This window comes from Xiphophorus maculatus, chromosome 16, assembly GCF_002775205.1.
Source record: "Xiphophorus maculatus strain JP 163 A chromosome 16, X_maculatus-5.0-male, whole genome shotgun sequence".
NCBI lineage: Eukaryota > Metazoa > Chordata > Actinopteri > Cyprinodontiformes > Poeciliidae > Xiphophorus > Xiphophorus maculatus.
The window spans coordinates 396,497-421,176 of NC_036458.1; the positions used below are offsets into that span (position 1 = coordinate 396,497).

General features: G+C 50.9%; 4 protein-coding genes across 4 annotated transcripts; all 4 read left to right on the top strand.

Annotated features, from left to right (window-relative positions):
• The first annotated feature begins 3,415 nt into the window (after window positions 1-3,415).
• On the top strand, window positions 3,416-6,091 carry cdipt (CDP-diacylglycerol--inositol 3-phosphatidyltransferase). The gene is made up of 6 exons (XM_023349676.1): window positions 3,416-3,657; window positions 4,347-4,481; window positions 4,553-4,706; window positions 4,774-4,855; window positions 4,935-5,016; window positions 5,250-6,091. The coding sequence occupies exons 1-6, from the start codon at window positions 3,615-3,617 to the stop codon at window positions 5,381-5,383; spliced, it is 630 nt and encodes a 209-aa protein (XP_023205444.1). The 5' UTR covers window positions 3,416-3,614; the 3' UTR covers window positions 5,384-6,091.
• Window positions 6,092-6,168: 77 nt separating this feature from the next.
• LOC102232927 (myc-associated zinc finger protein-like) lies at window positions 6,169-11,795 on the top strand. The gene is made up of 8 exons (XM_023349673.1): window positions 6,169-7,638; window positions 8,088-8,238; window positions 8,334-8,674; window positions 8,756-9,012; window positions 9,088-9,151; window positions 9,234-9,405; window positions 9,645-10,003; window positions 11,709-11,795. Exons 1-7 carry the CDS (start codon window positions 7,606-7,608, stop codon window positions 9,968-9,970), a joined length of 1,344 nt encoding a protein of 447 aa, XP_023205441.1. The 5' UTR covers window positions 6,169-7,605; the 3' UTR covers window positions 9,971-10,003; window positions 11,709-11,795.
• Window positions 11,796-13,159: 1,364 nt separating this feature from the next.
• LOC102233188 (serine/threonine-protein kinase NLK2-like) lies at window positions 13,160-20,095 on the top strand. Its single transcript, XM_023349671.1, has 12 exons — window positions 13,160-13,465; window positions 14,906-15,346; window positions 15,443-15,572; window positions 15,652-15,707; window positions 15,783-15,889; window positions 16,141-16,226; window positions 16,311-16,520; window positions 16,741-16,842; window positions 17,012-17,098; window positions 17,167-17,365; window positions 17,435-17,528; window positions 18,506-20,095. Exons 2-12 carry the CDS (start codon window positions 15,039-15,041, stop codon window positions 18,552-18,554), a joined length of 1,428 nt encoding a protein of 475 aa, XP_023205439.1. The 5' UTR covers window positions 13,160-13,465; window positions 14,906-15,038; the 3' UTR covers window positions 18,555-20,095.
• Window positions 20,096-20,201: 106 nt separating this feature from the next.
• Window positions 20,202-24,680, top strand: LOC102233449 (protein FAM57B). The gene is made up of 5 exons (XM_014474341.2): window positions 20,202-21,732; window positions 22,860-22,943; window positions 23,622-23,847; window positions 24,377-24,472; window positions 24,567-24,680. Exons 1-5 carry the CDS (start codon window positions 21,614-21,616, stop codon window positions 24,678-24,680), a joined length of 639 nt encoding a protein of 212 aa, XP_014329827.1. The 5' UTR covers window positions 20,202-21,613.

The following is a 24,680-nucleotide window of genomic DNA, read 5'->3' on the forward strand; positions in this document are numbered from 1 at the left end:
TAAATTAAAAATTCTAAAACTGTCTTTCGATCTTTTTTGTTGTTTTGAAGCAAATAAAATAATTTGATTTTGTTTTATATTTTCCAAATATGGCAATATCTCTGAAAATAGACAAAACATTGAGATGTGATTTTGATTTAAAGTAATTAAAACAAACATCACAATAATGAAAAACACATTAAGCCATATACAATTTGATTAATACAACGTTTCCAATGTATTAACACCATGATTTATGTATTGAACATTTGTCTGGTCACAGTTCATCCACAGGATTATTTGTTTTCGCCTCCTGCCATTTTTGCCCCTTTGGGCCTCCGTAGCAGGAATCTGCTCCGTGTTTCCCACAGACACCTCATAGTCAGAGTTTTTTGCACAGAGCCGTCGCCGTCTCCACGTGTCATGTCTACCTCATTTGCACCGAGAGAATAAGAAAAATGTGGAGCGGATTCCAGAGGAAATGGTTCTTTCCTTTTCTTTGTTTTGGTGTTTGTGCAAATGTTGACTTGGCGATGGGTGAAAGGACAAACGGACACATTCCGTGTTGGACAGAAAGACACTGTTTGGATGTCAGGAGTCGGAATCTGCTGGCCTCCATGGATGAACTGGACTTTTTGTTTCAAACTGTGAGATTTCATTTTGCCAACTTTAGTTTAATGCGGATCCTGAGGCGGTGAAACGCTGCAGCTGCACCGCAAAACGAGTCAAACCAACTTCGAGCTGCATTTCAATCAGCCACATGTCTTTCTGTCTCACATCTGCTTTTAAATGCAGTTTTTATTTTCTCCACTGTTCTGATGAAGGCATCATTTAAACTAACATCTAGGTGTTTTACGTGAATCCACAATGAGAGGTTTCATTCACTTTAGTTGAAAACGGACATTTCTGAGTTCCCATTCACTCATTAAAATCATTCCAGCAGCATTTCTTCATAACCAGCTCATTCTGGAGATCCAGGGACAATCTCACATCCTAAAGTTGTTCAATGTTGAGAGCCTGATGCTGACTTTGTGTTTGAATCCAGGTTTTGCGGTGCAGCTCCGTGAAAACCTCAGCACGGTTCCCTGCTGCTGTGATGATGGCGACCAGCAGGAGGCGCTGTGAGGAGGACGATGTGTGAAATGGAGAATGAGCTGTACAAAACATAAAATACTTTTGGACAAATAAAAGACCAAAAACAGAAGCTGTTTTATTTTGAAATCTCTGTTAAGTCACTCGGTGGCGGGAAAAGTCACATTTAAAACAAAAGAAATGATCATGAGAGTAAAGCTGCAGGAGAGCTAAAGGTCTATTTCGGCTAGGCTTGGTCCTCCAAGGCAGCGGTCCACAACCTTTTCAGTGGCTCGGACCGGTCAGCCCGCGGACCGGGGTGCGCGCAGCACTCCGATGTTGTTTTGTTACTCATTCTGCTGCAAGTTGGCTCAATTTTGACTCGCAAGACTTAACCGGTAAAATCCGGTTTAGGATTTTCAAAATAAATGATCCGGAAGTAGTTTATTTCTTGCGCGGCCCGGTGGTTGGGGACCACTGCTCTAAGGCTATCGCTAGCACTAGCTAAGTCGTGCGCGCGCTCTCTTGTTATGTGGCACGTTTGTGCAGACGTGTTATTAATGGTGTAATTTACACCAGGTGAGTCTTTCTCCCCCGAGAATGTGGACCGGTACCGGTACTGGACTGATTCTGAGCCTTCAAATGATTTTAACAGAAGTTGATGTAAAAATAATGTTTTTAGCCACTAAATGATTTTGCTCAGCAGCAAACAACATAGAGCAGCTCATCATGTAGCAGCTTGTAGCCTGACGGAAAAACATTTAGCTAACAATGTCAAACATTGACAAGTTTTAATTATTCTTATTAAACACGGATTGAAGCCAAAATAGCTCAGAAATATCCAGAGCCACCATGAGAATCAACTCATTTAAAGTTTAAACTCTAGCATAAATGTTTGGCTGCTGAACTGGACCGGTCCAGGTCGCTATCAAGCTAATGTTCTGTTAGCAGCTTTACTAATCTTTACATTACATTAGCAAGACACATTAAAACCTTTATCTTGGCTTTTTTCTATTCTTCCAATTTCTTTTCTCCCTCCCTGAAGGATCAGTCCTTTTTAGAGACATTGTTTTGCTAACTTTACTCCGGACCTTTGGACCTTTGGACGTTCAGAAGCGCAGCTCGTTACCGGGAAGCTTGCGGTACCTACCGCGGCCACCAGGGGGCCCAAGAGCAATTTTTCTTTTCTTTTTAATCAATAAAATAATGATTTCTACATGCATTATAAAATATATAAATTATTCTAAAAACAAATCAGTTCATAGTGAAATTGTGTGTTTCTGATATTATAATGACATAGAAATTATTACAAATATATATATACTATAAGAATTAAATATTTCCAGGACTACATTTCCCAGCATTCCCAGTGAGGTCTCAGGGCGGGGCTGTGACTTCTCCAGGTGGTTTGGAGCTGGTATTGAAGCTGGAGGGTCCGCAGTGCAACATACTTTAGATGAGTTCACTACATTCGTGCCATGTTTTTATTCTTCCTTCCTGGTCTAGTCCAAGTTTATATATATATATATATATATAAGCTCCACTGAGGGGGCCTTTTAGTGGCCCTGGGGCCCTAAGTGGCTGCTTAGCTTGCTTTTCCTTGGGCAGGCCCTGCATTTACACGGCCGCTTCCTGGTCATCTCTGTGCTCATTTATTCGGTTTTTCCTCTGTGACGTTTCCACGTTCTCTATGACCCGTTCTGTTCTCGGAGTTCTGACAGAAAGACAGAGACACGTTTCCTCAGGGGCCGCCCTGTGACAGAAGGGCCCCTTCTCTTCTCTGGTCTTCTGCTGTACTGGAGGCCGGGACTCTAGACTGAAACTGTCTTTGTTATGCAGCAGATGCTTGCTGGTGGTGGTCTGGATGGACCCAGTGAGATGTAGACTACATCCTGCTACACTAGCGATAGCCTTACAGGGCGAAGCCTATACTCATAGAATCTGGGTTACAATATGTAACCAACAGTTTGTGCTCTAGTTATTATCATGATCCAGTCTGACCTCTGACCTTAACATTTTTAGAACCAAAACTATGGCGGCCATCTTTTCTGCATTGTGAAAATGAATCAAGTTTCCTCCTGACATTATGAACACATGAATATAAAGCAGAACACTGTGCTCAAAATAAAAGTTCATTATTTCGTTAATTTTTGTAAATCCAATTTTTTAAATTTGATTTTAATCCTCAGAAAATGAAAGTTTGTCTTTAAAGCAGTGGTGTGTACAGTCGGTCCTCTGGATCCTGCTTGGTTTGGATCAAATGACTGCAGAACCTGCCGAACTTTGACCTGCTGAGGAGGAAGTTCCTGCCACCAGAGACTGAACCGGAACACGCCCCTGGATTAAGACTTTAGTCTTTAGGAAACTCAAGGTTCGGTTTCCTAAGATGAATCCGTCCCTGGATCAGAACCGCCCACGGAGCGACCTTTATTCTGAAAGCACGCACCGGATGTACCAGCTTCCGTCCTTCTAGTCGAACCGAACTGTCAGCAGCAGAGGTCTCACCGCAGAACCGACCCAGACACGCGGCAGGTTCGGATCAAGATCCGGGACCGAACTCCACGATGACCCAGGAAAATATTTTCCTCTTTGTTCCGAATTTAATCGGTGAGTTTTTCCTCCATCAATTTAGTTTATCGTTATCCATCATGGCGGCACCGCTCAGACCAGACTCAATTGAAAAAATGACAAATTTATAGAATCTGTGGTTCTGACCCGGTTCTCTTGCTGTAATGACGTCTGGAGTTGAAGCTTAAAGAACAAAAAGAGTCAATAAAAATAATCGGACTTATTTTCATTCTGTTTTTAGTTGGTTGAAATAACATTTGAGATCTTATGTTTTAAATATGAAGTCCCGGAAGTGGCTTTAAACTGTAACGAAATCTGAGTTTTAATAAGTTGTTATTGATCTGCTTACTCAGATCAGTAACAATCTGCGCAACACGCTCCCTTCCCGAACCACCAACACCAGAGTATTGGTGGTTCTGTACCACCTGACCCAAATACATGCTGGTTCTGATCAAACTGGTTCAACCGATTCACGTGTTCTCCATTCTAACCATCTTTATTCTTCCATTGGGTTTTACGTGAAAGGAGCTAATTGGATCAGAACCGAAGAGGAAGAAACATGACTTATGGATCTGTGCATTTCTTTTGTTAATAAAAAACTGAAAAGTGTGGCTTGCAGTCATGACAGCCGTAAATGAACCTAGTTAAGGCTTCAGACTGTCTGATCAGAACCAGTCCAGATGTTGTGGGTCAGAGAGGTTCTGGTTCTGACCCAGAGGTGTCTGCAGGTTACGCCCGCGTGGTTCTGGCGCTGCTGTCCTTCTACCTGATGCCCAGCAGTCCGTGGCCGGCCGTCTTCTGCTACCTGCTGAGCGCGCTGCTGGACGCCTTCGACGGCCACGCCGCGCGGGCGCTGGACCAGGGTACGCGCCGCCTCTGGGAACTCGCCCGCATTCCCTCGGTGACCTCTGACCTCTGGCTGGTTTGCTTCCAGCCACCAAGTTTGGCGCCATGATGGACATGCTGACGGACCGCTGCGCCACCATGTGTCTGCTGGTCAACCTGGCGCTGCTCTACCCCGCCTACGCCTTCCTGTTCCAGCTCAGCATGAGCCTGGACATCGCCAGCCACTGGCTGCACCTGCACAGGTGAGTCCGCTGCCGCCGGACCGGACCCGGTTCCGGTTCTGCTGACTGCGGTCTCTTTCCTCCTCAGCTCCACGGTGAAAGGCTCAGGAAGCCACAAAACCATCGACCTCTCTGGGAACCCGATCCTCCGGCTCTACTACACCTCCAAGGTCAGAACCGGACCGGGCCGCTGCGGCTCACATGACTCATGGTTACAGTCAGTTTCAGCCGGTTCTGGTTCTGTTTCAGCCGGTTCTGTTCGTGATGTGCGCTGGGAACGAACTCTTCTTCTGCCTGCTCTACATCCTGCATCACATCCAGAACCCGGCAGGTAGGCCCGCAGCATGACACCGCCACCTCCGAGTGTCCCCGTGTGTCCTTGTCCGGATTATTGATCTGATTATTGATCTGGGTTCTGTAATCCCTCCATAACCTCGGTTCGTTTTCTTCCATTGGAGTTTTTCCTTCAGCAGAGTTAAAATTAAAGCGAGGGTTCTGGGTCAGACTCGGAACCGGACCGACCCACTTTAATCCTGCTGCTAATCCCTCCCCCCCTCTCTGCAGGTTGGCTCCGCCCCCTCCTCGCGCTCTGCGGCGCCATCTCCCTCCTGAAGGCGGCCATCAGCGTCCTCCACCTGGTCACCGCCTCCCAGAACATGGCCGCCCTGGACGCCGCCGAGCGCGCCAAGAGGCTCTGAGCAGCCCGACGGACTCGGTACCGGTTCTGGTCCGGCCCGATTCAAACGCCTCATTCATGACCAAATTTCACAAAATCACAAATATTCCAGCTTTCTGGGTTGCTTAGCAACCAAATATTACAGATTAGAGACAAAACATCCCATAATCCCTGGACTGGTCCGGTTCCGGTCCGGTTCTGATCATGTGACCCGGGTTAGGTGTCCAGCACATCCAGACCGGGTTCTCTGGTTCTGGTGGACCTGTCGACCCGGGCCTCATTTGTTCTGAAGGTTCTGCAGAGTCCTGAACCGCCGGGCTTTGGGCCTACAGAACCTCAGCAGAATCAACAGAACCCGACAGAACTTCATTCCTCCTGAACTCATCCGGGTCAAACTGGGCCCCGTTCTGGTTCTGGTCGGCTTACTGCTCCGATTCCTTTGATGTTGTGATGAAATGTTCAGTATTTGGTGTCCAGGAACCGGGCCGGTTCCAGACACGTAGAACCGGGCCGGGTTCTGACACTTTTATTATGATGTAATTTATTATTATTATTGAGAAGTTCCAATAAAATCTGGAAACTCGCCGTTTCTCCAGAAAAAGGTTCTGGAGGTGGGTTCTGGTTCTATTGGACCGGGTCGGGTTGTCTTTGATGCACTTTGTGTTTTCATAGGAATTCTGGGAATCTGTTTTATTTGATGTGAAATGAGAATAAAGTTTTGCTGCAGCTGGTTCTGACCCGGTTCTATTCATTATTCAGAACTTTGTCTATGATTCCTGGTTCTGGTTTTAGTGAAACAGAAAATAAAAACGACCAGAACCAGAACCGTCCCAACATCATTTTCCTCTGAATAAAAATATTTAGAATCTCAACATGAAATGGACCTGGAAGTGGAACCGCTCAGCCGGACCAGAACCAGCAGAACTCTCGAAGCTGTTCCTCGAAGATTCTGCTGGATCAGAACCAAAACCCTGCAGCTCCACAACCCGTCCTGCCTCGGTTCAGCACAGCGGTTCTGGAGGTCCTGGCCCAGGTGGTTCTGATCCAGTCTGACTACAAGCATCAGCGCCTCAAAACAGAACCGGTCCATAACAGACCGCTGGATGCTGTATCTCCTAGCAACCGGATGCTGCCAGAGCGTTGCCATGGAGACCAGGGCTCCAGAACCAGCCAGGACCCGGTCCGGTCATCAGCAGCTCATCACTCAGCCTCTGGACCCTCCGAACCGCCCGCCAGGGATTATGGGTCACCGGAACCGGGTCGCCCTTGCTGAGTGCTGACCGGAACCGGCTATATTTGTCTCGCGCTCGGAGGAAAACAGGAAGTGATTTATATTTCTTTCATTTTTTTATTTGTGGTTTTCCTGAAAACCTGAAACTACACGAACAAAGATCAAAAAGCTGCTCAGTAAAAGAATCCGGCTGGTTCCGGACGGACCTGCTGAACGCTCTCTGGCCCAAACAGAACCAGAACCTAGAATTGGGTTTTTCCTGTATGAAGTTCGGCGAGCCGCGCGACCAGGCGCCCACGTCACGCTCCGTCCAGCTGTTGCACCTGCGCGAATCGTTACCTTTAAGATGCTCGAGGGATAAAGCCTCGAACCGGACTCCATTGCAGCCCGGAGTTCGGCCAGCCCGTCCGGACCGGCCGGCCCGTCTCTGTTCCTGACCGACCGCTGCGGAGAGGTTCTGTTCGGCGCTGAGGACGGATTAGCGTCTGGGGCTTTCTGTCGGAGGAAACCCACGGCACGAGACGGGGTCCGCGCGGAGGGAGCACGAGCCCAACCCTTTCCCTTTAAAGCGCCGACAGAGGGGGGAGAAGAGGAGATCAAAGAGGAGGGAGGAGGGAGCGAGAAAAAAACAGAAACACCTCCTCCAGACGCCGAGGCGGAGCCACGGACCGAGCCGGGCCGGGGCGCCGCTGAGCGGGGGAGGGGCTGCAGGAAACACCGAGGCTTGGCTCCTGCGGCGGAGGCCTTCCTGGAGATTCGAATAAAACTAACCCGAAAAGGTCTGCAGAACAGAACCGAGCCGGTCCAACTGCCCGGTGTCTCCAGGCTGCAGCTGTTTGTATTAAAATGCACCAACTATCACTGGGCATTAGCGGACCGCAGAACCGAGCCCTGCTGGACTCTCTGAGCTGTCAGTGAGCAGGAGCCACCAGGCCCCATAATCGGTACCAGAACATTTCTCCCTGGGTTCCGGGCCCTCCTCCTCCTCCCTCCCCTCTCTGCGGGCCCTCAGCATGGACACTTCCTGGAGCAACTTCCTCTTCCAGGTAGGTGTTGATCCGGGTGCAGGGGGTCAGGGGTCATAGAGGAGTCAGGGGGGAGCTGCGGGTGAGCTTCAGAGGGCCACCATCAGAAGCAGAACCTGTGATGAACCCAGTCCTGTTTGGACCTCCATAGCTCACTTGTCCAGTCCATTTTGTCCATGATTCTGGACAAAATGGACCTGGACGTTCTGTTGAACCTGCAGCAGAACCAGAACCATGGAAATCCAGCAGGAGGTTCTGCCGAGTCAGGAATAACTGAAAAGGAGGGAATCACCATAGCAACCAGTTACTACTAAGGGCTACTGACTGAAAACAGCCTGAAAGTACTCTTCAAAATAAGAGTCTGGCTCCATCTGAGTAGATCATGTCACCTCTGGAGCGACCTGATTGGTTAACCTGATGCAGAGGATTCTGGGAAACAGAGCTGCAGATTAATCCAGACGTTCTTACAGACGACGCCGACCCAGACCCAACCCGAGGCGCCGCTTCAGGCCGAGCTGCTGCCGGACCTGACCGGGTCGGCCCAGAGTCCCCCGGCAGAACACATCGTGACGCCCCCGTCCACTGTTGACACGGCCGCCCTGAGCGAGGAGCCCCTGCCAGGTGAGCAGAAACAGAATCTGGACCGGACCTTCCTGGGGGTCTGGTTCTAGAGCTCAGAACCCGACCCATGTCTGTCTAACCGTCTCGCCTGTCAGTCAAGCCGCTGCCCAAGCCACCCCGGCCGGCCCACATCTGCTCCACCTGCAACAAGGAGTTCAAGAACAGCTACAACCTGCGGCGCCATCAGTCCGTCCACACGGGCATCAAGATGAAGGACCGCGCGGCGCGGGATAAGGAGGACGGCGCCAAGGCGGGCCGGCTGGAGAAGACCACCATCCCTCTGTCCCTGCTCCAGCTCACACTGCCACCCCAGCCGCTGCCCCCGGTCGGCGCCCCGGACGCCCAGCCGCTCTCCGTCGCCCCGGCAACCGTCACCGTGGCCTCTCCCCCTCAGCCCATCCAGGCGGCCATCGTTGTGGTGGGCTCCATGGAGCAGGTGGGTCAGCCAGTTTCAAAGGTCTGACTGCCGGTTCTGAACTTCCTTATGACATGGGCTTCCTTTGTTTCGTCCGCACAGGATCCCAGTCCCAGCCCGGTTCCGAACCCCAACCAGGTGAGGAAGAACCATGCCTGTGAGGCTTGCGGGAAGGCCTTCCGGGACGTGTACCACCTGAACCGGCACCGGCTGTCCCACTCGGACGAGAAGCCATACTCCTGTCCCGTCTGCCAGCAGCGCTTCAAGAGGAAGGACCGCATGAGCTACCACGTCCGCTCGCACCAGGGCGGTGTGGAGAAGCCCTACATCTGTCCGCACTGCTCCAAGGCCTTCTCCAGGTAGGACGGCCTCTCCAGAACCCAGAACCCAACCCGCAGCCGTCCTACCGTTAATCACTTCCCTGTCTGCCGCAGACCGGATCACCTCAACAGCCACGTGCGACAGGTCCACTCCACCGAGAGGCCCTTCAAATGCACGGTAGGTCCTCCAAGGGTTGCGCTGAGGTGGTCTAGAACCCGACGAACGGTACCAGCCACCATCTCTAACGTGTTTTCTGCAGACGTGTACGTCGGCGTTCGCCACGCGGGACCGCCTCCGTGCCCACCTGATCCGCCATGAGGAGAAGGTGCCGTGCCACATCTGCGGGAAGCTGCTGTCGGCGGCGTACATCACTGACCACATGAGGGTCCACAACCAGTCGCAGCACCACTCCTGCCACCTCTGCAACCGCAGTAAGATGCAGCTTCACGTGCGCGCTCATGCATGCATCCCTCGGTAACCAGGCGTGTATCAGTCCGCTGCAGAAAGTAGACCCACCTTGACCTTTTCTGCCTGGTTCTGGCTTCGGGACAGCTCCAGATCCTCGTCTTTTCTGGATTTGTTGAAAGTTGTGCAGAGTTCTGAAGGTCCGGTGTTGTAGAGTTCTGAAGGTCTGGTGTTGTAGAGTTCTGAAGGTCCGGTGTTGTTGCAGGTTTCACCACCCTCACCTACCTGCGGGTTCACGCTCAGAAGCACCACGGCCAGGAGTGGAAGGAGAGTGGCGGGGCGCGGGGGGCCTTCGGCGGGGCCGGCGCCGGCGGCGTGCTGCTCTGCCAGCTCTGCGGGGTCCAGTGTAAGACGGCCACGCAGCTCCAGGGTCACATGGGCACCCACGCCCAGCAGGGCGACCCGGCCCCCGACCAGACCAGCGCCGAGCCCGTCGGCACCAATGGCGCCGCCGTCACCGTGGCCGGCCCGCTGCCAGTGGGGCTGCTGGTCACCGACTGCTCCGGCATCGGCCCCCAGCCCCACAGTTAGCACGGCGGGGGCCGGGGCCAGCAGTGCTGCCAGGTGAGGTCAGGGGAGGTCGTGAAGGGGTCATGGGGTTTTGGGGGTCAGGTCAACCTTCTGGTTCTCTTGTGTTGGTTTCAGAGACAATGATTCCAGGTGAGTTGCACACGCTCAGTCCAACTACGCAGGACAAACTATTCACATCCTGGACCTCCACCGTTTGGTTCCGGTTCCGCCGCGGAGGAACCGTTTGGGTTCTGGTTCTCCAACCTAACATTCATCAGCAAAGTTACTGTAAAAGTTGTTTAAACAGTTAAACAGCTTCCTAACTGAAGGAGTCAAACCAGCCGCTTTGACTCCTTCCGGTCAGGTTTCCATGGTTACCACAGCACGGAAACTGGCCTAGTCAAAGTGTTCAATGACGTCCATATAAATACGGACTGTGGGAGAACCACAGAGCTGGTTCTGGTTCTGTTTGACCTCAGTGTCGATCATTTTACTGAATCGACTGGAGAGTCTGGTTGGACTCTCCGGTCCAGAACTCAACTGGTTTGAATCTTACATGAAGAACTGGGATTTCTCTGTTACAACTGGAAACTTCTCACCAGAGGTCAAAGGTCACATGTGGGGTTCCCCAAGGTTCAATCCTAGGACTCTGCTTATTCAATATCTATAAGCTCCCACTGGCTCAGGTTATAACAGGAAATAATATCAGTTACCATAACTACACTGATGACACAGCTCTACGTTATGATGTCACCAGGTGACCTTTGACCCCATCCAGTCACTGAATAAAGCTGAGAACAGATCAATGTGTGGATGAGACAAAACTTTCTCCAGCTGAACAGAAACAAACTGAAGTTGTTATTGTTGGACCTAAAGAGGAACGATCTAGAATTATAGATCTATAGTTATAGATCTAGAGTTACAGATCTAGAGTCAATGCACAGCTTCAGTTATTACAACTCAAACCAGCGATCATCCTGAAACCTGGGAGTAGTGATGACCTCTGACCTCTGACCTGACCCTCCAGAGCCACATAACGACGGTCACAAAGTCGCCTTCTATCAGCTGAACAACATCTAGATGACTAATGTCTCAGTGAGATCTAGAGAAACTCATCCAGTCGCTTTGAATCTGTCCAACAAATCAATCCTCCAGCTGCAGCTGATCCAGAACGCTGCTGCTGGAGTTCTGACCAGAACCAGAACCAGGAGGATAGAGACATAAACCCAGTTCTCCAGAACCTCCACTGGCTCCCTGTAGCTCAGAGAATAAACTTTAAATCCTGTTAGTTTATAAATCACTGAACGGATCAGAACCACAACACATTAAAGATCTGCTGCTGGATCAACCTTCCAGACCCCTCAAGTTCTGGTTCAGGTTCTGGTTCTGGTTCTGCTCTGCATCCGGAACCAGAACCAAACGAGGAGAAGCAGCGTTCAGCTTCTATGCACCACAAATCTGGAACAAACTTCCAGAAAACTGTAAACCAGCTGAAACACTGAGGTCCTTTAAATCCAGACTAAAAGCTGCTGTTAGTTTTATTAGAAACATAATCAATAATCAATTTAACGATGGAACTCGACTTTATGTCATGTTTGATTGTTGATTCTATGTTGCATGACTTTGTGTTTTTATGATTTAAAGCTCTTTGAAATGCCTTGCTGCTGAAATGGGCTGTACAAATAAAATTTGATTGATTGATTGATTGATTGATTGATTGATTGATTGATTGATTGATTGATTGATTCTGTCCCATCAGAACCACCATCAGGATCCAACATGGCTCCGTGTTCCTGATAGCTTCCCGTTTTTCCGGGCCTGGACCAGTAGAACCTTTCTGCTTCTGACCCGCCTCTGAGACTCTCACAGACTGAACCCGGATCAGAACCTGGTCCAGGTGCAGAACTTCTGTTGGCTATGGAAGTGTATTTTTATTCTCATCTCCATGGTAACCAGTCAGCTGCCATCTCCAGAACCTCTCCTGGTTCTGCTGTTTTAACCCATTTATGCTCCATCTATCAGTGTTTGGTTCTGATGAGATGGACCGGACTTCTACTCAGAACTCCCAGTTTGCCTTTGTTGGAGCAGGAGAAGCTCAGAAGCGAGGTTCTGCCGAGCCGGGCCAGGCCTCGGAACCTCTGGTTTGGTGTAAATTCTCCAGAAGCGGAACGCGCGGCGATCTTTGACCTTCAGTGACTTTCTGCCATGTTCTGCGGTGACTCTTCTTCTGTGGTCGTGTTCATTGATTCATTGATTGATTGTAACTGATTATTATCACTGGATTAACTGCAGTCAGTGCAACGCTACGGACAGAACCAGCTGGATCCACATCGTCTATTTAACCCGCTGCGTGATTGGACTGGACCTCTGCAGGCAGCTGGATCAGAACCAGAATAGAAAATGTTAAGAAACAGCATCCAGTCTAGTTTTATGGAAACCTTTAACTGCAGGAGCTGCTGCTGTTCTCCTTTAAATCAGTCAAATATTTTAATTTGAAGGAGATTATAAAACGCTTTGAGACCAAATAGAATATTGGAATGAATTTTAGAATTAGCCTATTTAATCTAAAACTCACTAAAATGAGATTAATATGTAAAGATAAATAGTTTTATATTTGGCTATAAAACAAAAACTCATCATGAGAAAATATAAAACTAGTTATTGAGTTAAAAATCTCTTCATGTTGAGTTCTAAATCTCATAACAAAACCTAAAACTTCTCGTAATTAAATATCAATCTAGTTATCATGAGATATAAAATTTTTAGTTGACACAATAAACCTGTAATAAGAAGAAATCTCCTTACTGTCAGATTTTGTTCAAATGAGATTAAAACTCTGGATTATCATTTTAATTGAATTCATTGATCAGCTCTGGCAGTTAAACGTTTCTATGGAGAATATTATTATTTGTGAGGTTTTATTATTTTTTGACAATAAAGGTTGGTTTACATGTGTTAAAGGAAAATATTGAGGGCTTAGGAGGGACGAAATGACCCGGTTCTGACCCACAGAACCCAGACAGACTAATAGTCATGTGGCTTCCAGAATGCTGTCAGACCGAAGCAGTTCGGTATGAATCGGTACAGAGGTGAACAGAACCAGAACCCGGTCCATTTGTTATAAAAAAGACTCGAAATGGCCTTCCCCGTCCCCCCTCCCTCCCTCCCCTGTTGTTTACAGCGCAGATGAAGCGCCGCCCCTCCCCCACCGGCTCCGCCTCCTCTTCCTCCTCCTCTTCCTCCTAGCTGCTAACCAGCTAGTTGTAGCTGAAGCTGGGAAACATCCCGATCTCCGGCTGGTTAACGGGGAACCCTGCGCACTGCACCCCAGCTGGACGAGACTTCCTCCTGGGAGAACCTCAGTCTCCTCCATGGCTTTGTAGGAGCCGCCATGATGGACAGTTAGCAGCGGGGTTAGCTGCAGTTAGCTCCGGGAGAACCGGAGCCTCTAGCGCCGCTTTTTAGCCCCCAAAGGTCGGATTAACTGCTATGTCATCAACCGCTCTCTGCCGCCAGGTCTGTGGCTTTTATTCACGGTTCTATTCCGCTTAAAATGAAATAGGTCACCGCGGATGGTTATGTGGGTCACAGCCGCGGATGGGTTAACTAGTCCCCCCGAACAGCTGGTTAGCTCCGGAGCTAACCAGCATTTCAAGGGAAAAACAGCCCGGAATGACGTTTTTCCAGATAAATCCGCTTCCTGGCGGATGGACACAGACACTGCATGGTTCAGTTGACTTCTTATTTGTTCTGTTTGTCGGAACCAACTAGTTTAACCGAGTTAACCAGCAGCTTGGATCGAACAAAGGTGACTGAACCCTCTGGTTACTGGGCTGGATCGGGAGCTAAATCCCTCCTGTTGACAGCCGGAGCTGAAGTTGGTGTCTGATTGAATCTGGGTCTCGCTACAGAGATTCTGGATCAGATTCTATAGGTTCTGGACCGGTAGTGGCTCTGTATCAGCATCTAAAGGTTTTGGTTCGGATCTGATGATGTTGTCGGACTGTTAATGGGTCGATTCTGGACTAGTAGTGGTTCTAGATCAAAATCTTAAGGTTCTGAATCAGAATCCAGTGGTTCAGGGCCGTTACTGTTTGGTCCTGGACCGGTACTGGTCGATTCTGGTCGTTATTCCTGTTGATATTGGGTCAGATCGAGGTTGACGGTTTAGAATCTTGAATCGGCTGCTCAGGTCTGGACTCGGACCCTTCGCTGATTCCAGAGTGTTTCTATGATCCAGACCCGCTCAGACGAGCGCAGACTGATGGATCTGAAACGTTAACACTGATCTCAGTTCATTAAATCACCAAAACTGGAAATTTGTAGGATCCTCCAGATCATAAACGATGATAACGTTAGAAAATGATGAAAATAACAGTTTTTCAGAGAGACGATTGCAGGTTTAACAGTCCAGATAGTCGATCTAGAAAAAACATTCAGAGTTTATTTATCTATAAGGAAACCAGAGTTTTGATCCAAAATCGCTTCCATAAAATGTTCCATTTTTCCTTCTATTTATGCGATAAAGTGACAGTTATGGTCACGTGGTCTCTGGAGGAATTAATCTGCCCGGCAACAGGCAGGCCGCTTATTGCTGTTCGTAACGGCCGATAACCAATATTATGGAAATTACCATGGAAATCCAGGTCCAAACGGACCTGATGCTGCTCTTCTTTGAGCTCTACAGAACCAGACAGAGGTTCTGATGAATGACCGGTACGGTTCTGGACCCGTAAAAACGTATTGTTTATTTAAAATTTTGTGAGTTTTATTTTGAAAAATTTTATTTAAATAAAGCTTGACTCCTTGGAGGTTCTGGTTCTGTGACCCGGTACCGACAGATTAAAGTGACAACTTTGGTTCTGAACTGTTTCTGGTAGAAAAGGTTCTGGTACCGGCTGCAGGTCTTGGTTCTGATGCGGTCCAAATCTGACTCCCAATTTTTGTCTCTTCCAGAACCCGGTCGGAAAATGTTGAGTGCGCTGCGCCGGTTCTGAGCCTGAGCGGGACCAGCAGCAGCAGCAGCCCGGTACCGGTACCGGTACCGGTACCGCTCTCACTGCCTGGACTGATAGCGGGTCGGGTAGGGATGGCGTTCCACGGCGCCGGCCGCCAGACCGTCTGCGGCGACCTGTTCCCGGGTTCGGACCTGGGTCACAAGTTCTTCTGCGTGGGCTCGTCCTGCGGCGGGCCGTCGGCCGGCCTCGGCGCTGCGCCGGGCCTGACTGGGCCCAGCGCCCCGGCCGGAACCCCGCGCCACCCGACGGCGCTGGGTGGAGGCGCCGGCGGCGGGGCGGCGGTACCGCAGCCCTACAGCAACCCAGCCAGTGAGGTACCGAGCCCGGCCGAGATGGAACCGGACCGGCCCATCGGATACGGAGCCTTCGGGGTCGTCTGGTAAGAATCGGGTCTGGTTCTGATCCGGGCAGAACCGTGTCTGACGGTTGTAGTGTAACAGGAAGCTGCCCCCAACCCCCTGACCTTTGACCCCAGGTCGGTGACGGACCCCCGTGACGGCCGGAAGGTGGCGCTGAAGAAGATGCCGAACGTCTTCCAGAACCTGGTGTCCTGTAAGCGGGTCTTCAGGGAGCTGCGGATGCTCTGCTTCTTCAAACACGACAACGTACGGCGCCGCCGCTTCTGAGCGCGCTCAGACCGCCGCTCCCTGAGGTTCTGACTCAGGTTCTGTTCTGGTTCTGCAGGTTCTGTCGGCTCTGGACATCCTGCAGCCTCCGCAGATCGACTGCTTCGAGGAGATGTATCCTTCCGGCGGTTCTGACCCGCTTTAGTTCCGTCTGATCGGGTTCGGTTAGCGTCCTTAACGGCCCGGCAGCTACGTCATCACAGAGCTGATGCAGAGCGACCTTCACAAGGTCATCGTGTCGCCGCAGCCGCTGACCACCGACCACATCAAGGTCTTCCTCTACCAGATCCTCCGAGGTCAGTCCAGAACCGGGCCGGTTCTACCAACACCTACGGAACCTGTCCGGAATCTGATTGGTTCAAGGAACACATCCGGAATGCTTCAGAACATTGGACCAGTTCTGGGCTGGTTCTGGATGTGTTCCTGGACTAGGGTTCAGTTGTTATTTCTTCCGTTGGTCTGCTTCACCCGGGTCGACCCGAGTCGCTGCGGGTCGACCCGGGTCGACTCAGAGGCGATCCGGCTAACGGCTCTTCCTCCTCTCCAGGTCTGAAGTATCTCCACTCTGCTGGGATCCTCCACCGAGACATCAAGCCTGGGAACCTGCTGGTCAACAGCAACTGCCTGCTGAAGGTCAGCCGCTCACCTGGAGGGGCGGGGCTTAAATACAGAGCAGGCGGGCTTTATCTAGGACACTAAGCCCTCGTCTCTGCTCAGATCTGTGACTTTGGCCTGGCCCGCGTGGAAGAGCCCGACCCGTCGCGTCACATGACCCAGGAGGTGGTGACCCAGTACTACCGGGCCCCAGAGGTTCTGATGGGCTGCCGGCACTACGGGTCAGCCATCGACGTCTGGTCCGTCGGCTGCATCTTCGCCGAGCTGCTGGGCCGCCGCATCCTGTTCCAGGCGCAGAGCCCAATCCAGCAGGTGAGACGGATCGGTAGAGCCGGTACCGGAACCACTACCGGTACTGGAGGGACTAGAGGTAATGACAGCAGAGGTTCTGGGTCCAGTGGTTCCAGATTGGTGCTGATTGGAGGTTCATGATATTTTCTCAGCCTGAAACCATTTGTTGTTCTGCTGCTGGTCGGTTGTTTTGAATGAATCTGGATCCAGAACCGGTTCTACTGATTGTTCTTCTCTGCAGTTGGACCTGATCACGGACCTGCTGGGAACGCCGCCGCTGTCCGCCCTGGCGTCGGCCTGCGAAGGGGCCCGAGCCCACATCCTGAGGGGACCCCACAAGCCGGTAGGAGGTTCTGCCCGGCCTGCCGGTGCTACCAGAACCGGGGGGTTCTGGTGTTGGCCGTGTTGGGGCACGTGATGCTTCCTCACTGTCAGCTGAGCAGCAGCCTATCAGACGCCTTCGGGTTCCGGTCGGTTCTGGTCAGTAACGGGTTCTGGTTCTGGTTCTGCAGCCGTCGCTGTCGGTGCTCTACATGCTGTCGGACGGCGCTACCCACGAGGCCGTTCACCTGCTGTGCCGCATGCTGGTGTTTGACCCGGTGAGTGGTTCTGATTCCGGTTGTGGTTCCGGGTCTGGTTCCGGGTCTCAGCCGGGTTCTGTGCGCAGGCCAAGCGGATCTCCGGCGGCGACGCGCTGTCCCACCCGTACCTGGACGAGGGCCGGCTGCGCTACCACACCTGCATGTGCCGCTGCTGCTACTCGGTGGCCGGCGGCCGCGTCTACACCCGCGACTTCGAGCCGGCGGCCGAGCGCCCCTTCAGCCACAGCTACGAGAACAGCCTGCTGTCCGTGTGGCAGGGCAAAGGTGGGTCGGAACCGGGCCCGGTCCGGGAACCTCCCTAACCGGGCCTGACGCTGCCGTCTGTCCTTCCAGAACTGATCCATCGCTTCATCACGGAGCACCAGCAGGGCAAGCGGGTACCGCTCTGCATCAACCCCCAGAGCGCCGCCTTCAAGACCTTCATCAGGTGAGGGGGCGGGGTCTCCATGGCAACCACCGCCTGGGGTCATCTGGGTGGGGGGAGTTCTGGATCTGGACCCTTTGCACGTGACGTCACGCTCTTCAGGAGTCCGCCATGACGGCCGTCAAAGCCACCAATCCGCTGCTGGTTGCCTCATGTTGCTTCAAGTTAGGTCAGTGGTTCCCAAAGTGTGGGGCGCGCCCCCTAGGGGGGGCGCAGTGCCATTGCACGGAGGGCACAGGAAGCAGTATGGCTGAATGAAAAAAAAAAAACCAAACCAGTTACACCAAATGTTTCACTGTAAAGATGGTTTGTTTAGGTTTATGTCTGGTTGAACCATGTGGGACCAGTTGATTGTTTTTTTTCTTTTTTGGGGGGATTTTATTGTAATCCATATGGGGCCCAGAAAATCTTTGGGAACCACTGAGTTAGGTGATGTCACTTAAAAAATGGCCGCAGGGCGCCGCGCGGTCGGCTGCACAGACGGACCAGAACCAGACGGAACGTCTTACTGGAAAACTGTTAGTGACGGACAGCAGCTCATCAGGACTGGCAGCTTTGTACAACGTACGAAAATTAATATTCATAAACTTTATATCCAACATGGAGAAGGTAGGCGACTCAGTAACCATGGAGATAGTGCTCCACCATCATGTAGCCTAGCAGGTTAGCATCTTCTGTGCGTTTTTATTGCTGCTCCGGTGTAAAAGGAAACGCCGACAGAGACACAAACCAGGTGTTGTGAATTCAGGCGAAGTCGGATCAACTCAAGGTTCTGGTCGGGTTCGGGGCGAGCTGCTGTACATCCTGATGTCTGTGAGCAAAACCAGGTGAGTCCAGGAGAAACGGGCAGAAACATCAGGCTCCTCCGGCGACTCGGAGACGTCGTGCAAAGGGTCAGTAACTGACCCGGGTCCAGATCCGGGTCATGTGATGTCATCGCTCTACTTCCTGTTGGGTCATGTGATGTCATCGGTCCTCAGGTCCACGGCGTGGCATTCCTCCAAGGTCTCCAGGAAGGAGGAGAGATGAAGGCTCCGGATCTCCATCATCATCATCAGCCGGCGGGCGAGTTAGCTCTCTCTCTCTCTCTCTCTCTTTCTCTCTCTCTCCCCGACCCAAACGGACCGACCTCATGTTGATGTGTTCTGGTTCTGCCGGATCCACCTGGACACGCCCCTGGAGCCAAGCTGCTGCAGGAGCACTGGGACGGGTCAGAACCTGGTCAGAACCCGCCCGCCTCCTCTAATGCTCCTCATCTCTCACTGTGTTGTCATTCTGCGGCGTTGCCATGGCAACAGTAGATCAACCTCACCAGATGTAGCAGGTCTAACTACGCCGGTTCTGGTTCGGTTGTGACCCGGATCATCAAGAAAAAGAACGACTGGATTCCCTCAGAGACCAGAACCTTTCATCTAACCCAAGTTAACCTCGGACCGGTACCGACTGGACCCCACTGGTACCGACTGGACCCAGTTACCTCAGAGTTCTGCAGATCTTTTGGACCGGGGCCAGAACTCTTGATAGTTTTGTAACGTCCCTCCAGTTTTACCTCCTCCTCCATTTCTGACCCGGTTCTGGGAGCAGGATTCATCAGAGAAAATGCTGGTGGCTTGGTTCTGGTTCTGATCCGAACCGCAGCACCCCGGTGCCCATCTGGACCAGGTCTCAAAACCCGACCCGCTGTCGGTTCCTCCAGTGACCCAACAGAACCTCCCGTCCACAACTGGACCGTTAGGACCTTCTGGTTCTGGTTCGGTTCCGATTCTATTTCAAAATAAAATCACGACCCAAAAGAACCAAAATGGAAGAAATCATGAGGAAACTTCAGGTTCTCCAAACGGTACCAGAGATTCGGGCCGGACCTGATTTAATTTGGACTGGCTCTGGTTCTGACAGGTGATCAGAACCGGGCCGCTGAAATAACAGAACCAGAACCGGAAAACTGGGTTGCTGTTTGGACCGGGACCGGTTCTGGTTTCCAGTAGAATGACTTTGCAGACGGTCCAGGTCAGAACCGCCAAACCGGGTCGCGTTCAGAGTGTCGGAACCTGCTGCTGACCCAGTTCCGTCTGACCCGAGGGCCCGGCTGCAGCGGCGCCAGAACCTCCTGTAAATGTGCATGTGTGTTTGTTCCCTGTGAGGTCCAACAGAACCGGCCCAACGGTACCGGTACCGCTTCATTCAGCCTTTCCCAGCAGGAGTTTTCCTTTGGTTCTGGTTCCGGTTCTTCCCTGCAGTCTCCAGATTCTGGAGGAAAAATCTGTGACCTGGGATTACGGACCGGACCGGTTCTGGTGGACCCAGTTGGGCCCGTTTGGACCCACAACAGTGCCGGAGGTTCTGGTTGTAACCCGGTTCCTCTGGTCAGAACCTTTAGAACCCGTTTTCCGTTCTAGAACTTTTAGAACTCGATGTTTATTATTCTGAATATGGATCCGATGTTTCTGTCTGTTTTAGCTCAAAGTTCTGTTTGGTTCTGGTTCTGTTTTGGTTCTGGTTCTGTTCTGACAGATACTTGAATTTAGAGTCAAACTAGTGATGGTGAATAAAAAAATGGACACTGGACCGAACGGTTCTGTTGGTTCTGCCGTGTCGTCTGTTCTCCAGGTTCCGGTTCCGGGTCAGGTCGGTTCCGGGTCGGTTCCGGTTCCGGGTCGGTTCCGGGTCGGGTGTAGCTACTGGCTTCTTCTTGAAGTAAATGTGAAGTTTTCCTCAGAGGATAAACGACTGAAACGTTTAAATGTGAAATTAAACTTTAAGGTCGAACTTTGACCCCCGGACCTCCGGTTTGACTCTAGACGTCGCCATGGAGACAGCTGACGGCGAGACAGGCGGCCAGGAGACACAGCAGGTCGCTGCTGAAAGCCAACAGTGTTTATAGAAAGTTGAGTGGAAGGAAAAAGTGATCCAGTTAGAACTGCAGCCTTTGTTGAGCAGAATCCATTCACTCTGGAAAGTTTCTTCCAGGATGGATGTGAATCTAAATCCTGTTGCCATGGAAATTAAATCATTTCTCAACACTCCGGTTCTGGCCCGGTTCCTGCCCTGTTCGGCCCGGTTCCAGTCCGGTCCAGGGTTTGATGAGGAGTAACATGATGGGAAGCTTACAGCTGGTTTTCCATGACACTTCCCCTTTAAAACAGAGCTGGTGTAGAAACAAGAGGTCTCACTCTGACAAGCAGTTAAAACCAGTTAGTTCTTCCTGCCAGGACGTTTCTGTAGTTTAACTACCGAGTAGTTTAGCACGTCATGATAAAATGACTCAAAGCTAAAGAACAAAGAACTGTTCAGTGAAGCTCCTATTGAAAAGTAAATTTATTTCATTAACTCATCAAGTGAAACATGGATTACTGAAGTTTTAACGCCTTTATTTCTCTTCATGTTGATTTTCTGCTTATAAATAAAAACACATTAAAGATCAGAATATTACTTCAAATGATTTTGGAAAACAGAAATGTCTTCTTACTGAGAAGTTTGTTTAAAACTTTATTAAAGGCCATTTTTAAAGTGGTTCAACAAATCGTTTCTCCTGATTTACTGAATGTTACTGACTGCGGTCGCCATGACAACCCAACCATGGCTGTGAAAATAAATCTGCTCAGGATTTTAATAAGAGTAACTGATCACATTAAAGCTGTGCATGAAATCTGGATTCTCACCGGATCCAGATTAAAATTCAAGATCATTTTATTAATCCCAACCAGAGATTAAACCTGACGGAGTTACGCGACTACAAACTGAGCTCTGATTGGTTGGCTGACATTCAGGGGGCGGAGCTTCAGCATCCTGGGTCTGGGTCTGGTTCTGGGCTGAAGCTGAGGGACAGAAACAGAGATTCTCTGAAAACAGAACTGCTCGTGATCCGGTCCAGATCCAGTATGGAACCGGTCCTGATCCGGTCCAGATCAAATCCAGAACCGGTTCTGATCCAGTCCAGAACCGGGGATTAGCTCTTCCCCTATCACCTCTCCTCCTCCCCAGGTGGCTGCAGGAAGCTCCGCCCCTCTGATCCTTTCTCTGAGCTGCTGACACACACGCTCTCTCTCTCTCTCCGACTCTCTCTCTCGCCCCGGTCCGGTCCGGTCAGCATGCTGGGCCTGCTGGCTGCCGGTTCCATTTTCTTCCCGGGAATTTTCCTGGGATCAAAGCAAATCCTGGAGCAGCTCATGGGATGGAGTGAGGCGGACGCCGTGGTGATCTCAGCACGGTGACGCACGCACGCACACACACACACACACTGAGACACACACACACTGAGACACACACACACTGAGACACACACACACACTGAGACACACACACACACACACACTGAGACACACACACACACTGAGACACACACGCACTGAGACACACACACACACTGAGACACACACCGACACACACACACACTGAGACACACACCGACACACACACACACTGAGACACACACGCACTGAGACACACACACACTGAGACACACACTGAGACACACACCGACACACAAACACACTGAGACACACACCGACACAGACACACACCGACACACACACACACCGACACACACACTGAGACACACACCGACACAGACACACACCGACACACACACACACTGAGACACACACACACTGAGACACACACTGAGACACACACTGAGACACACACCGACACACAAACACACTGAGACACACACGCACTGAGACACACACACACACTGAGACACACACACACTGAGACACACACCGACACAGACACACACCGACACACACACACACTGAGACACACACGCACTGAGACACACACACATCCCTGCTATGCAAACTGAGGACTTTGCATTGACCTCCATCCATTTCTCTGAGTTTATTTATTCAGATGTTTCCTCTGATTCAAACTATCACTAGTCTGTTCCCTGGATCAGAACCAGATCAGAACCAGAACTCCCACCTGGGCTCCAGAACCGACCAGTAGTTCTGCAGATGAAGTCAAACTGCTCCTCTGTCTGTAGCATGTAAGAGAACACACCGGATTGGGTCCGGTCCGGTCCGGTTTGATTGTTTGTCTCAGTTTCTGATTGCTCTGGTTTTCGTTTGTTCCAATCACTAATGGTTCTGGTTCTGGTTCTTGTCCGGTTTCCGTTCTCTTGTTTTGTGCTGCCCCTCCTCTTTCTGGAAACGAACCGGAAATAAAACGTTGGTGTAACCATGGCAACAACATAGCGGCCATTAGTGCCTAGTAGATGGTCACAGACAGTTACCTTGGCAACTGACAGTCAGGGACCCTCAGGGTCCAGAGGACAACATTCATGTCCCAGTCTAACCAGTGCTCCCAGTCTAACCAGTGCTCCCTGTCCTCCAGTCTGGTGTCGTCTCTCCAGGCCATCATGGCGTCCTCGGCCGGCTGGACCATCGTCTCGTCCTGCAGGGATGTCATAGAGGACAGGTGAGGACGTCCTGCTTAGTTTTCCTCCAGTGTGAAAAGATTCATTAGTCCTCCTGTGATGACATCATCGGATGACGTCATCACAGGAGGACTAATGAATCGCTGCAGCAGGTTTCCTGTCAGCCTGTAATCTAATTACCGATCTGGGATTATCGAGCCGAGCTGCAGGTTATTTCAGTCGCTGGCTGATCCCCCTCGCTGAGCATGCTGGGAAACGGTGGGAGGACGGGGGGTTACTGGTTTCCTGATTTCCCAGTCAAAGTTCAGCACTGGTCCGACTCCCATTTGGTTACCAAATCACAGCAAGAGCAGAAAGGAAGTCTGGGACAGCGAGGCTCAGCTGGAGCAGTGCAGAGGGATTATTATTATTATTATTGTTGTTATTGTTATTATTATTGTTATTATTATTGTTATTATTATTATTGTTATTATTGTTGTGATAAAATCCATAGGATCTTCCATTATTTAGATTTAAACTGGGATTTTCAGATTAAATTCTAATTTTCATAATTACTGATTATTTTTCAGTCAGACATTCAACTGAACAGAACCGGAACTGACCGGGTCAGCAGAACCTACTGCTGGTTCCGGGTGTTTCTGGGAGTCCAGAATGACCCAGTTCTGTTGGTTCTGATGACCCGACGGCCATCTTTGACCCGTTCTGCTTCCCCTCCTCAGACACTGGCTGGCCGACGCCTACATCCTGTTCGCCACGCCGTATTTCTGCTACGACCTCCTGGCCATGTTCCTGTGCTACTGGTTCAGGTTGCGGGTCAAAGGTCACCAGGAGGCGGGGCCCGACGGCGGCTCGGTGCGCGCCGCCGTGTCGGGTTTTCTGCGCCGGGAGGTTCTGATGGTTCTGCATCACGTCTTCATGGTGGCCTTCTGCTGCCCCGCCTCTCTGGTAACTATGGCAACACTGGATCCAGTTCAGGAAGAAACTGGAACCAGTTTCATGAAAAAACTGGAGAATGTCTGACATCACATCTTCTTCATCTGTGGGGTTTTTTCTATTCTGGCCCGGTCCAATATCAGGTCAGAACCAAGAGGTTCTGGTCCAAAAGTCTGAGTGAACCGTTCGTTAAACCAGTTCTAATCCAGATCTGAAACCAGATTAAACCTACAAATCAATTCAGTTTGAAACTAAAACTAAAATTTAAATGTTAAAAACCGGGTCAGAACCAGGTCCCAGACCAAAGTGAAGCTGGTGCTGCTGGTTCCTACCGGGCCAGAGAAGTTCTGTTGGAGCCTGTAATGAAGCCTCCAGCCTGCAAGTGGTGCCACCTGTCTGTTAAACAGCCTCATTAACTGACTGTGAAACCAGGTTCTGGTTCTGGAGAGAAGAGCCTGTTAAAGATGAGACGGAACCGCCCGGTCCAGATGAGTCAGGGAGCCATCCAGAGGTCGCTGACCCCTGACCCCTCTCCCTCCAGGTGTGGCGCCGGGGGCGGGGCGATTACTTCCAGGGCCTTCTATTCCTGGCTGAGCTCAGCACGCCGTCCGTCTGTCTGGGGAAAGTTCTGATCCAGGTAACCTCATGTTCTGGACCCGGTACGACCCAACAGAACCGTTCAGAGTCCGGTCGGGTCCAGGTGGTTGTACCTGACCAGGTGTGTCCATCAGTTCCAGAAGCAGGACTGGCTGCTGCATCGGATCAACGGCGCCGCCCTCCTGCTCAGCTTCTTCTGCTGCAGAGTTCTGCTCTTCCCCTACCTGTACTACACCTACAGCAGGTAA

What these genes read in the sequence shown, in the direction of transcription:
- LOC102233188 (XM_023349671.1), top strand. Translation starts at nt 15,039, where the DNA reads ATGGCGTTCCACGGCGCCGGCCGCCAGACCGTCTGCGGCGACCTGTTC. An exon ending in CGCAGAGCCCAATCCAGCAG is followed by an intron (nt 16,521 to 16,740) that starts GTGAGACGGATC and finishes TCTTCTCTGCAG; the next exon opens with TTGGACCTGATCACGGACCT. An exon ending in GTCCGTGTGGCAGGGCAAAG is followed by an intron (nt 17,366 to 17,434) that starts GTGGGTCGGAAC and finishes CTGTCCTTCCAG; the next exon opens with AACTGATCCATCGCTTCATC.
- cdipt (XM_023349676.1), top strand. Translation starts at nt 3,615, where the DNA reads ATGACCCAGGAAAATATTTTCCTCTTTGTTCCGAATTTAATCG. An exon ending in GGCTCTACTACACCTCCAAG is followed by an intron (nt 4,856 to 4,934) that starts GTCAGAACCGGA and finishes GTTCTGTTTCAG; the next exon opens with CCGGTTCTGTTCGTGATGTG. An exon ending in TCACATCCAGAACCCGGCAG is followed by an intron (nt 5,017 to 5,249) that starts GTAGGCCCGCAG and finishes CCCTCTCTGCAG; the next exon opens with GTTGGCTCCGCCCCCTCCTC.
- LOC102232927 (XM_023349673.1), top strand. Translation starts at nt 7,606, where the DNA reads ATGGACACTTCCTGGAGCAACTTCCTCTTCCAG. An exon ending in AGAGGCCCTTCAAATGCACG is followed by an intron (nt 9,152 to 9,233) that starts GTAGGTCCTCCA and finishes TGTTTTCTGCAG; the next exon opens with ACGTGTACGTCGGCGTTCGC. An exon ending in CTGCCACCTCTGCAACCGCA is followed by an intron (nt 9,406 to 9,644) that starts GTAAGATGCAGC and finishes GTGTTGTTGCAG; the next exon opens with GTTTCACCACCCTCACCTAC.
- LOC102233449 (XM_014474341.2), top strand. Translation starts at nt 21,614, where the DNA reads ATGCTGGGCCTGCTGGCTGCCGGTTCCATTTTCTTCCCGGGAATTTTC. An exon ending in TCTGCTGCCCCGCCTCTCTG is followed by an intron (nt 23,848 to 24,376) that starts GTAACTATGGCA and finishes CTCTCCCTCCAG; the next exon opens with GTGTGGCGCCGGGGGCGGGG. An exon ending in TGGGGAAAGTTCTGATCCAG is followed by an intron (nt 24,473 to 24,566) that starts GTAACCTCATGT and finishes TGTGTCCATCAG; the next exon opens with TTCCAGAAGCAGGACTGGCT.